This window comes from Tiliqua scincoides, chromosome 1, assembly GCF_035046505.1.
Source record: "Tiliqua scincoides isolate rTilSci1 chromosome 1, rTilSci1.hap2, whole genome shotgun sequence".
NCBI classification, from domain to species: Eukaryota; Metazoa; Chordata; class Lepidosauria; order Squamata; family Scincidae; genus Tiliqua; species Tiliqua scincoides.
Genome location: NC_089821.1, coordinates 266,425,565 through 266,441,289, shown reverse-complemented (window position 1 = coordinate 266,441,289; position 15,725 = coordinate 266,425,565). Strand labels below are relative to the sequence as shown.

Genomic DNA, 15,725 nt, shown 5'->3' with positions numbered 1-15,725 from the left:
CAACAAGTACCATGAAAGCATTCCCAATCAGGAGTATGAGAAGGAGCACAGCAGCAAAGATTGGTGGGGAGGAAGGAAGGGCAGCGGTGGGTAAATCTGACATGATCCGTCAGAGCAACAATGAAAAAAAAAAAAGCAGGAGCTGGACACAGGGCTTCGGGCGCATGCCTGCCAATCTACAGTTTTGGAGCAAAATGAGGCGCTAACCACCAATTATTTGAGACAGTTGCTTGTCTTTTATAGGGGCTGGATATGTTGATCATAAATACAGTCCAAAAACCTAGGAAAGGGATTTATGTGAACTTTCAACATAAAGTACTTTTAACATTTGGACAGTGAAAAGGGAATCAAAGCAAAAGCAAAAGCAAAACAGCAGGGGGTGATAAAACCCCTGGATTTGTATGTCACTCCGCACTCACTTGTTTCTTTCAGGGTGATGATTCAGCTTGTTCTTGAGTTATGAAGAAGGCAACAAAGATATTGGTAAGAAGGTCAAGAACTCCCTGTTAAGTCATCTGCCCAAAATGATAGAGCTAAACCTGGCCTCTTGTCATTTCAATCAGCCCTCACTGCAGTCAGTAATTCTGATATTGGGGGGAGGGGGGAGTAGAAAGTAACTCCATCATGATCTTGTATGTTGAGTTGCAAGATGGCCCTGCATCCTTGCCTCCATTTCTATGATGCTGCTCCTGGTGAAGAATCCTGCAGATTTCAAACTCTACCGCAAAGCTACATTCCATCAGTAGATAAGTGAACATGGCAAATGTCTTTTCTTCCTCTGTTCAGTAATATTAGATCTAGATCTATATACCTATATATCTCTTTCTATATATAGATACATATAGATACTATCTTCAGTAGTTCGTTTAGAAGCCCTTTATGTGGCAGTAGGCTTCCAGAGATGAGAAGAATATATACAACAGCCAAAGAAGCACAAAGAGGGATGAGGTCACAAGCTTGGCAGTCCGTGGCCCACCCAGCTCACCTCCAATGTCTGGTCTCCGCCGGTAAAGGAGCACACCAACACTGATAAAAGCAAATATAGTGAAGAGGGTGACGGAGAAAGCCAGGGTGCCTGGTTGGACCTGGAAGGTTTTGCCGTTGGCTGCATGGTAGATGGCTGCAATGGACCAGGCTACGCCGATCCCCAGGAAAACATTCACAGCATTGCTACCGGTGACGTTGCCTATGGAAGCATCTGCATATTGATCTTGCGTTGCTGCTACTTTGCTGGCAAACGTGTCTGCAAAGTGAAAAGAAACAAATAGGAATATTTGTCTTATTTGCACTCTCTGCAAGGAGCTCGCTATGTGTTAGTATGAAGAAAGATCTAAAGTTCTTCACACGGAGCACAGTGGGTTTTTTTAAAAATCTTTGGTGTGAATTTGGCTTTGCAACTTGCCTTACACACATACATTTACACGAAGCTGGATCATCTTGGCCAGCTGCTCAACAGAATCCCACCTCCCTTGTTCTGTGCTCTCATATGCCAGTGGGCTTTCCAACAAAGTGGGGTTAATTCACAAACAACCAATCCAGTGTTCTCCAGCATATGCAAGATTAACTCATAACATCTTCACTCAGGACAGCATGGATCATCCATTAACACATCTGGTTTTACACAAAACCAAATACACTACAACAAAAAGCTGCAGAAAATCTTATTTGATAAGCCCTTAGTTTTCAATAGCCAGAGAGGACATCTGAGAGAGAGAGAACCTATCGACAAACTGCTTCAGGACTTTAGAATGGAGCAGGGTTTGGCTGACAAGGGTCTTACATGAAGTGGTTTGTAAAGCCCTGTAGGAAGAAACCTCCTATGAACGGACCACCAAAGACCTCCTGACACCTGAAGTGGCATGTCAAGTGCTGCCCCTTTATCTAATGATGTGCCAGCCTCTGTTCCGCCCCTCTCCAAAGTTCTCAGCTCAACACTCCCCTCCACATTTTCTGTTCGTATCTCTCCCCTTCTTCCTTCTCCAATCCAGGGAGTGGAAGGAGGAGCAGCAGCAGTGGAGGCAAGCAGGAGACAGTTACCCCTCTTCATCAATCTCCTGCCTGAGGCGACCACTTCAATCTGACGCATGGAAGGGCTGACTCTGGGGGACTGTATAAAAAACTGCTGGGAAGTTTGAATCAATTCTTTTCAAGTTTCCACTTCCTGTTAGATCAGCTTCCCAAAGACTTGCCTTTCCGAAAGCCATAGGACATGTCTGTGAGAGGCTTAGGCCCAAATCCTAACCCACTTTCCAGCACTGGCATAGCTGTGCCAATGGGATGTGTGCTGCATCCTGCAATTGGCTGGCATTCATGGAGGCCTCCTCAAAGGAAGGGAATGTTTTTTCCCTTACCTTGAAGCTGCATTGCCCTTATGTTGGTGCTGGGAAGTGGGTTAGGATTGCGCCTTTAGGATGTTAAGGAAGCACCAAGAGGCAAGTGCACAAATGATTTGTTCTTTCACTTCTCCTTCACCTATAATGCCTGGAAGGCAAAACATACAGAGGAAATGCAAAAGTTGTGTCCACTTCTGCACAAATTCCCTCCAGACACTACAAGGCACAAGTCACTTACACATCCACTTTCTTTTTTAAATGCCTGATCTGATGCAGATGCGACACCAGCTCCCTGTGAACCATAAGTTATAAATCAGGTGCCAGGGAAACGTACTACCTCTTGCTCTTCCATCCCTTCTCTGGAACAAGTTCTCCTCTCCCAGTGCTAACCTTTCTTTCTGACTTGCATGTACAGGCATACCCTGGTATCCATGGGGGTGAGCTCCCCTCACTGCCAGAGGGTCTTCTGAGCTCTGCAGAGACCACGCATGTCTGCAGGGGGTTCCTGCATCTGCGGATACAGGATCCACAGTTATTGGGGCCCCTGGGACACTGTCCATTACGTTACATAATATAACAGTTACAACATTTCACTACTGTTAGCAATGGCTTCATATTACACATTCATCCATAGTTAACACACTCCAGTTAACCACGATTTTAAAAACACCTGCCAACCTTGGTTTCCATCTGTGTTTTACAGGGGAACTGTGGGTTATGTTATTTTGTCGATGAACATGTAATGTGAAGCCACAGTTAACACATAGCTTAACAGTACTTAACTGAGAAGGGAAGGGAGGAGGGAAATTGTTCCAGGGAGATAAGGAGAGATGGAGAGGGAATACATCTTCCAAGATTGGCTGCAAGTGGTTTGCAGATGTTGATGTGGTGGCAGCCGAAAGAGTATCTGCCTTTTGCCTGTATCTTTTTCTCTGTAAGTACTTGAAAGCACTTTTAGTTATTCCCCCCATTACTCTCCTTTTCCGAACTATTTGTTTATCATGCTCTCATGGCAAATAGCTATTCACTACCATTAAAGGAGAACAAATGTCATTCAAAACCCACTTCTAATACATAATTGGATCTATTTTGTAGAAAGGTTTAAAGGTGATCAAAGACAATGCTATGAGCAACTTCAAGAAAAGGAATATTTAATGCAGTTTAGCACTCCCAGGTCACTTAGGGTAAAAAGTGATGAAAAAGAGCTCAGAATAAAGATGCAATTGTTTAAAATTTTATTCTCTCTCCCCCCCCCCCCCAAATTATCTGCCCAAGTAGTTTTAAGGAACATGTTCTTCCCATGGAGGCTGGAAAGTTGAATTGTGAAGTCCCAGCTGGCAGCAAAGCACTTCTTTTCCATGCAAAGAAAAGGCCAAATAAATATAGCAAGAAAATTAATTTTCAGTGAAATTCAAAAGCTGCTTTTATCAATAAAAATAGCACTGTGGAAGTGTCTGTAATTGCTGTAAAAAAGGCCATTTCACCATGCTTTTGTCTCCTTAGCTCCACAACAGCTTAATAACTATGCTTCATAATCAATGTCAAAATTACTAGGCTCCTAGGTGGCTATCCATGCAGCAGCCGCAGGGATTTCTGACAGACACTCCATTACAGGGCCACTGCCCACAGAATTTGTTTTAGGCTCCAAAGGGTTTCTCTAGATCATTTCCACATCTGCCATTCACACTGCTTGTGAAAGACACTCAGGTTTGGGCTTTATCTGACCTTAGCAAGTTATAAAGCTAGAAAGAAGAGACCCAGAATTCTGCTACCCCATTTGCCCTTGGCATCAGAATGTACTTTATAGAGCAGGGGTTTTCGACCCCTGCTGTGGCCCTGATAAAGTATGAGATTGGGGACCCACTGCTGATCCCAATCTTCCCCCCCCCTGCCCCATTTCCCTCTAACTCTTGGGTCTTCACAACAACACTATGGGGTAGCAGCCTGAGCAGGACCGACCTTAGGAACTGAGGTTCCCCTCAGTGAGAAGAGGCAGTGCAGGATTATATCAAGAACTTGGTTTTGATAAGGCAATACCACGACTGAATTGGATCCAAGCCCTGTCTGGCACAAGCTCGGAAAAGTTGCTGTTACCCCCCAACGGGTCTTCACAATCCCACTGGGGTCATGACCCACAGGTTTAAGACCAATGTTACAGAGAATGCTACCAAAGACCTGCTGTCAGACAGCTGCGTTGAGAACTGACAGAAAATATCCACACTCAAAAAAATTATGCCAGTTTTGTACCAGTTTAACAGTCCTGGTATCCCAGGATCATTTGGTGAGGATGCTGTGCATTTTTTGTTGGAGATCCTTAGCCACCATCACAAAGATTAGAGCTCTCAGGATTTTCTGGGTAGAGGAAATTGGTCTTATACCATTTTCAGTATACAGTGTAGATGTACTTATTGTCTATAAGGACATGCAAATTCTGAGCCAGTGATGTACCAAGATTGGGTTGGACTGCCTCGCTTGCAAGCAGTATGGGAGTGCCTGCATGACGTGCCTGTGACTTTGAATATCAGACTTGGCCTCACCCCAGGTATTTTGAGGAGAAGGTCAAGTCTACCCTTTGCTTTGCATGCCCAGTGCCTCTGGCCTCCATCAGTGGATAGTATTGTGGAGGTCAGGTTTACCCACGGCTTCAAGTGGCTAAGGGTGGGACAGTGAAAACTATCGGCCCCAGCTGCTGAAAAGGCTAGGTATACCACTGCTCTGAGCAGAGCAGGCAGACCCTGCCAAATGGTCAATTCCATCTCCTATCTCCCACCCCATAATTGTACATTATATGCAATCCTAAACACAGCTACTAGACCAGTGTGGTCCAACACGCTACCTGCAAGGCCCTTTTTGGCCAAAAGCTGGATGTTCAAACTTTAAAAGGAATGTAAAAGGCAGACTTTAAACCTGAATAACTTTAAACAGCACAATGGAGCCTTGCCCCCTCCTGCCCAGGGAGAGGTGCAAACTCAGTACATTGAGCCCTGCTTATCTGCAGGCTCGGCATCCATGCAGTATCCACAAATGCTGAGCCTGCAGCTGGGGGCATCAGAAGACATCCTGGAAGTAGAGCAGGGAAGTTCCCTCTGTGGCACAGGGAAGTTGCTGGTATGAACTGGAAGTCTGGTCATGAGGCTTCTAGAAGGCTGGGAGACCATGTATGGCCTCCCAAGGGCCAGGCACAGCCCCAGAGAAGTTATTGCCACGCTCCCCCCACCTGCAGATTTAATTATCCACAGTTTTCTGTATCCACAGGGTCCTGGAACAGATCCCTCATGGATACCAAGAGCACACTGAGGGCGCAATCCTAACTTGCGCTGGGACAGGCAAGCCAGGAGGCTTGCGCTGTATCCAGCACAGGATTGTGGCCAGAAGCAGCTTAGCCAGAGGCAAGGGGAAACTGGATAAGGGCTGCTGGCACCTATGGGTCTCCTTGGAGCCGCATCACCTCCTGAGGTGGCGCAAGTCCGAGGAGAATGGAGCGGCTTGAAGCCGCTCCGTTCTCCCTGGGAATGGGGGTTGGGATCCGGAATAACTGCTGGATCCCAGCCCCGCTTCCAGCTCCCCGCCCGCCCCCCTGGGAACGCCTCCCTCCTCCTCCCTACCCCCCCATGCCTACCTTTTGTCCTTGTGTTGACTCATCCAAGCCAACGCAAAGAGCGGGGGGAAGCTGGCACGGAGGCTTCCATCAGCCTCTACAGGCCGGCGCTTCTCGGAGCACCAGCCTGGCTTCCTCCCAAGGAGGCGCAAACGTGCTTTACGGCACGTTTGCGACCCTCCCAGGCTGGCCCAAGGGACTTGGGCTGGCATAGGGGGCAGTTTGGATTGTGCCCTAAGTCTCATAAAATTTTGGATCTAATCTACATGGATAAAGTCGGTCTAGGCTCCACTTCATAGGAAAAGTTTTCAATTGCTATAACTCAGCTATCTTAACTTGTATTTTTTGGAATATCAGAATATTAGATATTCAGAGCCAAAATTCATACTGACAGGGCAAATTGTGTGGGTTTTAGAACAAGTAACATTTTCAGGCTGCATAATGGTAGAATACAAAAAACTACCCCTTGCTCCAGTCTTAATGCGCTGGCACTCTTGTGCCTGTATAATTTAAGAATCACCTCATTTATTCAGAGAGGTATTTTACATTAAATTATGATGCCTATAAAATGTTATTGGGATCTGCAAAGGAATTCAGTTTTTCCAAAGGGAACTTGATAACATATGAGATTCAATTCACTAGTGCACATGGATGACTCATGTGGATAGTTTAATTATTCCACCTATTAATATGTTCCACGCAAATAAAACTACCATGGTTTCCATGTGATAAGATGACTGTAGTTCATTTGACAATATCTGATGTGATGAACTCCTCTGGTGCCACATTTACTTAAAAGAAATTGACTTACAGCCGAATGCTGAGCTGCCCGGCACATGGGGCTCCTACGGCACCAAAATGGCTGCCTCCCCCCACCACACCTTCTCCCCGTCTTCCCCCTGCCCTGGAACACCTCCTCCCTGCCTCCCCACACACCTTTCTGCCACCAGGTGATTTGGGGCAATCATCTAGCGACAGAATGCTTGTGCTGGGCTAGCTCTGGCATTGGGCCAGCGGTAAGGCTTGCAAACATGCCTTTCAGCACATTTGCGACAGTGCGTGCCAGTGGTAAGTTGGCGTACAGGGGCTCTGAATCGGACCTGTAATCCAGCCAAAACATTATGCCATTTGTAATAGTTGGAACATTATAGGTTGCTGCTCTTACTATCCACCTCTTTTATCATGTAAAATTTTTAATTTTCCCAACAGTTGAGGGATGCTTTAAAAACATGAATTTTACATGTTCCCATCATGTTCCTTATTTTCATCCCTTCCTCTGCTTCAGGAAAGAAGGAACATGTGTAATTAATGTTTTTAAAGGACCTTTTCTGCTACTAGTAAAATTAAAGTTATCACAGTCAAAATGCTTGCAGAGGGCTAAGGGAACATTTTTGTTAGTCCACATGGACTCACATCGCAGGATCAGGTTCAGGAAGAGGACAGGTTTAGCAGCAACAGCCGCAGCCATCAAATTCCAGTCCCTTTCCTGAACCTGATCCTGCGATGTGAGTCCATGTGGACTAACAAAAATGTTCCCTTAGCCCTCTGCACGCCGCCACCCCCCCCCCCGCAGGAGGCAGTGGTAGCCATTTTGGAGTTGCTGCACTGATGGAGGAGAAGCATAAGATTGGGCTGTTAATTTAAAGGCTGGACTCAGCATATTTTGTTATTATCTTGGGGGTGGGGGTTAGTACTTAATCATTTACTTAAGTTTCTAAAATATTTAAAAATTTGAATTTTGGTTTAGTTTTTTCAACTTTACCTTAATCAGAGAAAGAGAGAGAGAGAGAGAGAGAGAGAGAGAGAGAGAGAGAGAGAGAGAATAAGTATCCAATTTTGTTTCTTTTGCATGTCTGCTTTGTCTCTTGGCCTGCTGCTAAATGATGACCTGTAGGGAACCATAATTTGATGTAAAAATTCTGGCTGGCATTTTTGAACTGTGGTTCATGCACTTTGATGAAGACTGGACAAAACACTGTGATTTTATTTTTGCTTTAGAGTGTGGCTCCATTTGCAAATGTCTCCCCCTTGAAAAGGACTATATTAAATATTCAATTATGTGTGAGAGTTTTCATGCATACATTTTGGAATCCCCTAGCTCTGTAGCTCTGTTCTCTGAGGAATGGTACTTGCTAGTTTCTTGGCTCAATTCAAGGGATAGGAGTTGAACTTTAACATTCCCAAGCAGTTTGAACTTAGGATATGTGTCAAAGGTTCCCCTTGTGCTTTGAGATTTTTGACAGAGAGCCTGCTTGCCTTCATTCACAGAAATATGGATGAGAACTGTTAAGTCTCAGGCCTTCTACCTGTAATATCTCTTGCCCAGAGATGCCTCACTTTAGCCATAAACTACTTGGTAGCCACAGACATGCCCTATTAAACAGACTCCACATCTTGCACAAGGGGGTAACAATGCCTACCTTATGTGGGAAGCCCTTATACTGAGCTTTTGTATAAATTACTGAGACAATGTATATGAACTGCTTTGAGCACTTTAAAGTGCTGTATATGCACATACGCATTATTATTATGAAAATGTAAAATGCTACACAAATAGCAATTAAGAAATGAGCTTGCATTGCAGATTCTGTATAAGTATGCTGTAAGAGAATGCTATAATAGTATTCCACTACAGAGAATGGAAATGATTACAGAAGCGTGTTCAAGGATTAAGCTATCATTTCAAAAATAGAAAGATTACTGTCAGTCTGATCATTTCTCCTCAACATACGTAGTGACTGTTGGGAGGGGGGAATCCCCATGGTTTAGGTTTTTAGTGTAGGTTGTTCAATTCTAATGCTGTGCTTGGCGTTAGATGTCACCTTTCAGGGCGAATTCTATCTTTTGGTAAGCAACTCAGCCTCTAACAGGCTTACAGAAGTGTAAGTAATTTACAGAGAATGTACCGTGTTTCATAACAAGCCTGTTCTTTCAAAGCAATGCAAGCAGACATACCAACAAAAAGAGGAGCTTTCTATTACAACACTCATTAAAACAGAGTTTCATTAGCTATTCTTGCTGCAGAAGACAGCCCCTTATGCTAACTGCCATTTGATTTCCAAGATCCTTGGATAAGCATGCTGGAAAGGTCAGCTGGAGTTGTTTATAGAGTTTTTTTTTTGGTCTAATGTGTTTTGCTATAAAAAGAATTTTTTTAAAACTGAGATACTCCAAGCCTTCACCTCACTCTACTTATACTGCTCACTACTTAAGGCCTGGTCTATACATTGAGGGAGCTATCAGATCCTAAAGAGAACTTTGTTTCATTTCCTGTGCTAGCACAAATCCCTCATCCTTTTTAAAACTAGTTTCTGTTTTGTAGCAGAAACTAGATGTGCAGACATTAATAGGTGATAAGATTATCTCCACTTAATGAAAATCTTTACCTTCTGATTGCTGCATGCCAGGCAGCTGCTAAATGACAAGGAGCAGACCTAGTCAGTTTCTCCTAGTGACAGTTTCTCCTGTCACTAGGGCAGCCCTTGTGACAACTTCAATGCCAGATCAGTTCCTCTGGACCATTTGAAGTCTTCCCACATAAGGGCTTCCCACATAAGTATGAAGGGCTTGAACATTGCACAACTCGCTTTGTAAGTGTTAAGCATTATTATCTATTTAGAACACTTAGCCTGGCTTTTCTATCCTAACAGGAATTCAAGACAGCTTACACAACAGAATGAAACCACACAATAAAACAATTAAAACACTCCATAATAGTAAGAAGCAGTCAAGGAAACAGCCCCTAGGTAAATGCAAGGCAATATGAAAAAGGCCAGTCCTAACTTCACGAGGGTTTCTTCATTCTCCTTTCCTTTCTTACATGCTGCTGAACTATGCAGCGAGACAAAGGCAATGAAATGATATAATATAAAGAGAAATTGGCAAGGTTAGTAGGATGTTCATCTTTTTCTCCTATTCCTTGTTCACAGTCTTGGGTACCCATCACTGCCTCAGAATCAGTCTAATTGAATTATCTGAGCATTTACTATCAGAAAAAGTTTCAGAGACCACTTCACACGTTTAACTAGAAAAAAATGTACTGCTTTTCAGAAGCAACAGAATCCTTTTTGTGCCTTCAAAGTTAAACCTGATGACATCAAAAGGTGCTAGATGTAGAAAGAGAGAAAACAGGCTTAATTGCTGAGAAAAAGAAGGTAAAAGACTGATGGGACGAGATTTAAAAAGTCTAGTTGTAAATGAGGTAATAAGAAAAGACACAGGAAGAGGCAAAGCATACAAAGCACCGTCCCCTTTCTCCCAGAGGCAGTCCTGGATTGGTCAGGGGACACACAAAAGCCCCGGGCACCATGCCTGTGGGCCTTATGAGGGTGGTAGTGCCATGTCTGTGGTAGCACCACCACTGCCACCTCTGCCAGCCCTCCACAGACATTCCAGGGGCAGGCGAAGCCCCCTGCTGGGTCTGCTCTGAAAGCCTTCTGAGGCCTCCAGAGTGCTCTTAAACTGTACTTCCGGTTTTTACTGGAAAACCAGAAGCACAGTTTAACGGTGCTCTGGAGGCCTCAGAAAAACACTGGCAGGGAATTAAAAGCCCAATCCTGAGCTGGGCAGCGTTGACACTGGGTGTCGTAAATGTGCAAACCCTGAGCCAAGTTAATGCTAGCCCTCTCCCCCTGAGGAGACCTCCAGCTACTGCCATGGTGCTGCAGGATGCAGCGGTTGCCGCTTTGGTGCGACTGCACAAGGCGGTGGTGCCACCTTTAGGACTGGGCTGTAAATCATTGCAACTGTTTTTGGATTTTTTACCTGGCACTGAAGTTCCCAATGCAACAAAGACAACTGCAGTCACTGAATCCTTCAGGCCAATGGTGCAGCCAAAATGGGATGCCAAGTCCCCGATGAATGCTGTAAGGAGGCCGATCATTAAGATGGATACAACAAAACAAGCCCAACCATTCCAGTAGTCTGTTGGTGGGACAAATGCAAACAGGACTTTCCAGAAGACGGTCAGAAAGTGCATCACATAATCAAAGCAGGAGGGCAACTTTTCTTCCCCACATTCATCATCATCATCATCCTCACCTGGAAAATGAAAAACATCGCACAGAGAGAGAGGGAGAGAGGTTAGTGTAAGGTTGACTTTTTTAGTCATGCTGAATTGCTACACAATACCACTCTTTTTATTCTGTTTAGGGTGGTTGGTATCTGGATGGCAAGGCAAGGCAAACCTTTGCCCGAGTCCTTGGAGAACTGCCGCCAATGGGTAAAACTGGTACTGGGCGAGATGGACTAACCATGGCAGCTTCTACGGTTGGCCTAAGTGACCCTAGCAGAAAATCCAAATGACACACATCCCTACTACCGATAGTGCATGCCTGGGACTTCCCAAAACTGCTGGTACACACAAATCCATGTGTTGTTACTATAATGAAGCACATTGTTAAAGTAGTTTGTCCATATTGCAAACATTGCTTTAATAGTCCACCAAAGCAATGACATACCCCTCCCCAGTATGTTTGGAGGACAGATGGTAAGGCACATATACAAGATTATTTTGAATATGGCCATCAAACAGAGCATTTTAAGTGGTACATCATTTGCTTTTGACCAATTCATTGACAATTATTCAATATATTTACCAATTCATTACAAATACAGTATATATTTAAACGTTACAATGTCCTCTGTATAGGTGCCTTTTCGAGAAACAGAATGAAATGGAAGATAAAATGCAATTAAATAAACAAAAGCAACTATAAGCTATATCCCTATATCCGCGGATCCTGTTAACCACACTTCTCAGTTCCACTGCATGCTTCCTGCTTCTTGTTAATATTCTGGCTATGTAGCATTCAAGCTGCCTGCCTGCCTGCTTGTCACATTTCCTTCTAGCATTCTGTAAAGGAAGAAACATGCTTGCTTGATGCCACAGTAAAAAAAGAAAAACAAAGGTAATACATAGGCTTAGGGAGGGTGCAGGGGCATGGAGAAGTAAGTATTGTACTTCTCTATCTGCATAGGGTTCCCTCTCATCCATGGTTTCTCTATCTATGGGGGGGGGGCAGGGGCTGGAATGTATCCCCAGAGGAGGGGAGTGCCTATACTCATGGCTGGATGGAAAGCTATCTTTAAAATTGTCATTTTAACTCCCTACTAACATATAAGAACCAAAGTCATCCCCAAAATGAACACATGTACTTAACTCAGGCTGCAATCTGAACCACACTTTCCTGAGAGTAAGCCCCACTGAACAAAATAGGTCTTACTTCTGAGTAGACCTGGTTAGGATTATGCCCTCATAGCCCAAACTATTACAATGATACCCCATGATCAATCAACAAAAACCTAAGTTGATTAATCTAACAATTAAACTGATTAAAAGTTTTAGCTTTTTCTTATTTCTTCAAACAACAAACAAACAAAAACCTGACAAGTTGCCAACTTCTGTGGAATTCAGAATATGCCAACTCAGTTTGCCTCCCCTATTGTTCCTCTGGCCCTGGTGCTTCCTATTTGTGCCAACCTGCTTGATGGACACATTTTCCATGTGTCCATGCTAAACACGTCGCCAAGAGCAGAACACGGAATTCTATATGTTGCTGCTGTGCTTCAAAGTCGTGGATTGTGACTATAGGCAGAGTCCAGGGTTTGTTTGTGGGAAAGGTTGGCCTGCTGCTACCAGTGCCACGTGGAGGAACTAAGCACCTCTTAGGATGAAGACAGGTACAATATAAGAAGAAAGTCTGCAGCATGTCCCTCTGGTTCAGGTTTAGCCTGACTCCGTAACAGAAATGCAGGACACTCATCACAAATCACACACTGTCTCAGCCATCACCCTTGCCCCATCTCCATGCTGTCTGTCCATCTTTTTTGTTTTATTGTGTTACTAACAAGGAGGAGCCACAGCTCAGTAGCAGACTATCCACTTTGCATGCAGAAGGACTCAAGTTCAATCCCTTGCAGTATCTTCAGATAGGGCTGGAAAAGACACTTACCTGAAACCCTGGAGAATGACTGCCGGTCAGTGCTGGCAACGCTGAGCTAGATGCACAAATGCTCTGACTCAGTATATGGCTGCTTCATAATCACAATCAAATCATTTTTATTGCTTTTAAATATCAATATCTAATTAGGAATATGTGTTAATAACCATTTTATATAAATAGATCTAACTTTTCCATGGCTGAGTTTTGGTTCCAACAAGTAACAAATGCATGCCATTTCTGAATCAAATGTCCATTTGAGTTGTCCATTTTGTCATTATATCGAATCTATCAGTTTATCCAATTCATACAATTTGCAGTGCTCTGTTTTGTTTTAGCAAAAGGCTCATCAATAATGAAACAACCATACATGCAGCGGAAACATTCATCAATATCACCCCACCCATATCATTGCCCCTACCCTAAATTCTCCTAATTCCTGAGCTCACCCACCTGCAACCCTTAAAAATAAAGCAGACACAGAATGTAAGAAGGAAAAGGAGATAGGGAAAAAAAAACCCACCCCAAAACAAAACACACACAGAATACTCACTCTTGTTTTTCTTGCTAGATTCTGCAGAAGAGCAATGAGTAAAGTTTGACTATTAATCTCCAAAAAATACTACAAATTCCTGCCAAATTCTTTAGAATGCCTCAGTATTGTTGTATTTAGTGAATACTACTTTCCCCCTTACCGCTTGCTGAACTCACCTGTGCACATTTTTCATTTTTTTTACAAGTGCCATATGAATATTCATGCTCTGCGGATCCTGGGGGAAGGGAATAGTTCGCCCTCTACTTTGGGAACTGTGTATATGTGTGACTAAGGGTGCAATCCTAACCCTTGATGTCAGTGCTTTCCAGCACTGACCTAAGGGCAATGCAGCTCTGAGGTAAGGGAACAAACATTCCCTGACTTTGAGGAGGCCTCCGTGAGTGACATCCAACTGCAGGATGCAGCACATGTCCCACTGGCACCGCTATGCCAGTGTTGGAAAGTACTGACATAAGGGGTTAGGACTGTGCCCAAAGACAGTTAATCAGTGTTGTGCACAGTAGCTTCTACTTCAATTCTGCAAAACTACTTATTCGAGACCCTAAGCAGAAAGGTATGATTGTCTCAAACATAACAAGGTGTCTCCAGAGCAGCTTGCTAAAAATGTAATGTAATGTATGTGCTTCCCCCCGGAAGTCCATAGATGTAACAGTGACAGAGTTTAAATCTCTAGTGCAGATCTGCTACAAGTACACATAAACAGGGGCCCAACTTAAAGAGAAGAAGAGGCATGTAGAGGGTGTGGATGCTGACCCATCCAATGCCTGTCTCTTTTCTCCCTGCAGCCAGGGTCTCTGAGAGGAATTTTATGGGGTGGGGGTATAAAATTTCTTTTGGGCCCCTTCTCAAAGGGGGAAGGGAGGAATAAAACAGAGCAGAAGAAGGGTGGTGACAGGGATAGGGAGTGGGCAAAACAGGGTGGGGAAGGGTGAGAACAGCCAGAAAAGTCACTGGAGCTCAGGTCTTCCAGACTTCCCAATGCAGAGCCCAGGTCTACCCTCCCAAGCTGTGCTGACAGAATAATATGGAGAACCAAACATACAGGCTGAGCCTCGGTATCCACAAGGGTTCTGTTTCTACCCACATGGATGCCAAAAATCATGTTAAAAGAAATTCATTTAAAAAACAATGTCCTGTTGCTCATCAATTTAAAAACAGCCTCGCTGACCTTTGTAATGCAGGACAAAGGCATACAGCAGGCAATCAATCAATCAGTCTCTCTCCAGATACTTAAGCTCCACTCCGAGGTAATGACCCCTCCTTCCACTGGGAGGGCAGGGAAAGAATGCAAAGAGGCGGTGATAATCACTTCCACTTTACATTCTTTCATGTGGACAGGGGAAGGGATTGAAACTGATTGTCTGCCAGCTGCCTTCTTCCACATTAATGAGGCTATTGTTAAACAACTTTTTCCCTTTAATTTAAAGTGTCCATGGGGTGTGTGTGTGTATCCATTATCCATGGATAATTAGGTTACACCTGTACTCATAAGTCTCTCTAAAATCTTTTAAATAAAGTGACTCATTGCAGAAACTTAGCATCATTATATTTAGGCTCACACTAGAATGGAAAGTGTCATGTGTGTACCAAAACTTGCTTCTGCTGTGGTTGTAGTCTTGCAGTTGTGTTCCTGAGTTCCTATGCATTCCTCCTGGTAAGTGGATCCACAAGGTTAAATTTTCCATTTATTGAATACTTTTAATAACTTGAAATTAAATGACATTAAAAATTAATGACATTAGAAAACAAGTGCCAAGTGCCCATCAGTTAGTTCTCAAGCCAGGAAAATAAGTGCCATGTGTCCAACAATTTATTCTCAAGCAAAAAAAAATCTATGAGCATCCTGCCAGCCAAGAAAATAATGCACTGTATCTTATGGCCAACTGGAATAAACATACTGCTGTAATTGGCAAAGGAAGTAAGTTAAGAAATCCTATCCCCTTCTTCCAGACTGAGCAGTACATACAGTAAAGGGAGGTGAAGCAGGATCACTTGCTTTGCTTGTCAATCAATAAACTGCCTTTCATTTACTGGTTGACAAGGCTTACTCAGAAGTGGAATAGAATGCAGTCTGAATGCTTTTTAGGACTGAAATGAAATGCCTTTCGTGGGAGAGCTTTTTAGGACAAGTAAAATGCCCTCCATGGGGGTGGTGGTAGTTGTGTCAGTAGCAACAGTGGCAAAAAAGGTGAAAGGGAGGGATCAGTATCAGTGCACATTTCACACACACCCCTCCCAATTTTGAGCTGGAAGTTCTCTTGGGAGAACTTTAAAGCTGGCGTTAGGTCTGTCCTTGG

General features: G+C 43.8%; 1 protein-coding gene across 1 annotated transcript in view; it reads right to left on the bottom strand.

Moving 5' to 3' along the window:
- Positions 1–213: 213 nt before the first annotated feature.
- SLC8A1 (solute carrier family 8 member A1) overlaps positions 214–15,725 on the bottom strand; it is a 354,730-nt gene continuing 339,218 nt past the window's right edge. Inside the window, exons 10-11 of the mRNA XM_066625244.1 lie at positions 10,696–10,971; positions 214–1,243 (exon numbers count right to left, since the gene is read on the bottom strand). Of these exons, the coding sequence (XP_066481341.1) occupies positions 867–1,243; positions 10,696–10,971 (653 nt within the window). The 3' untranslated portion in view covers positions 214–866. The remainder of the gene's footprint in view (positions 1,244–10,695; positions 10,972–15,725) is intronic.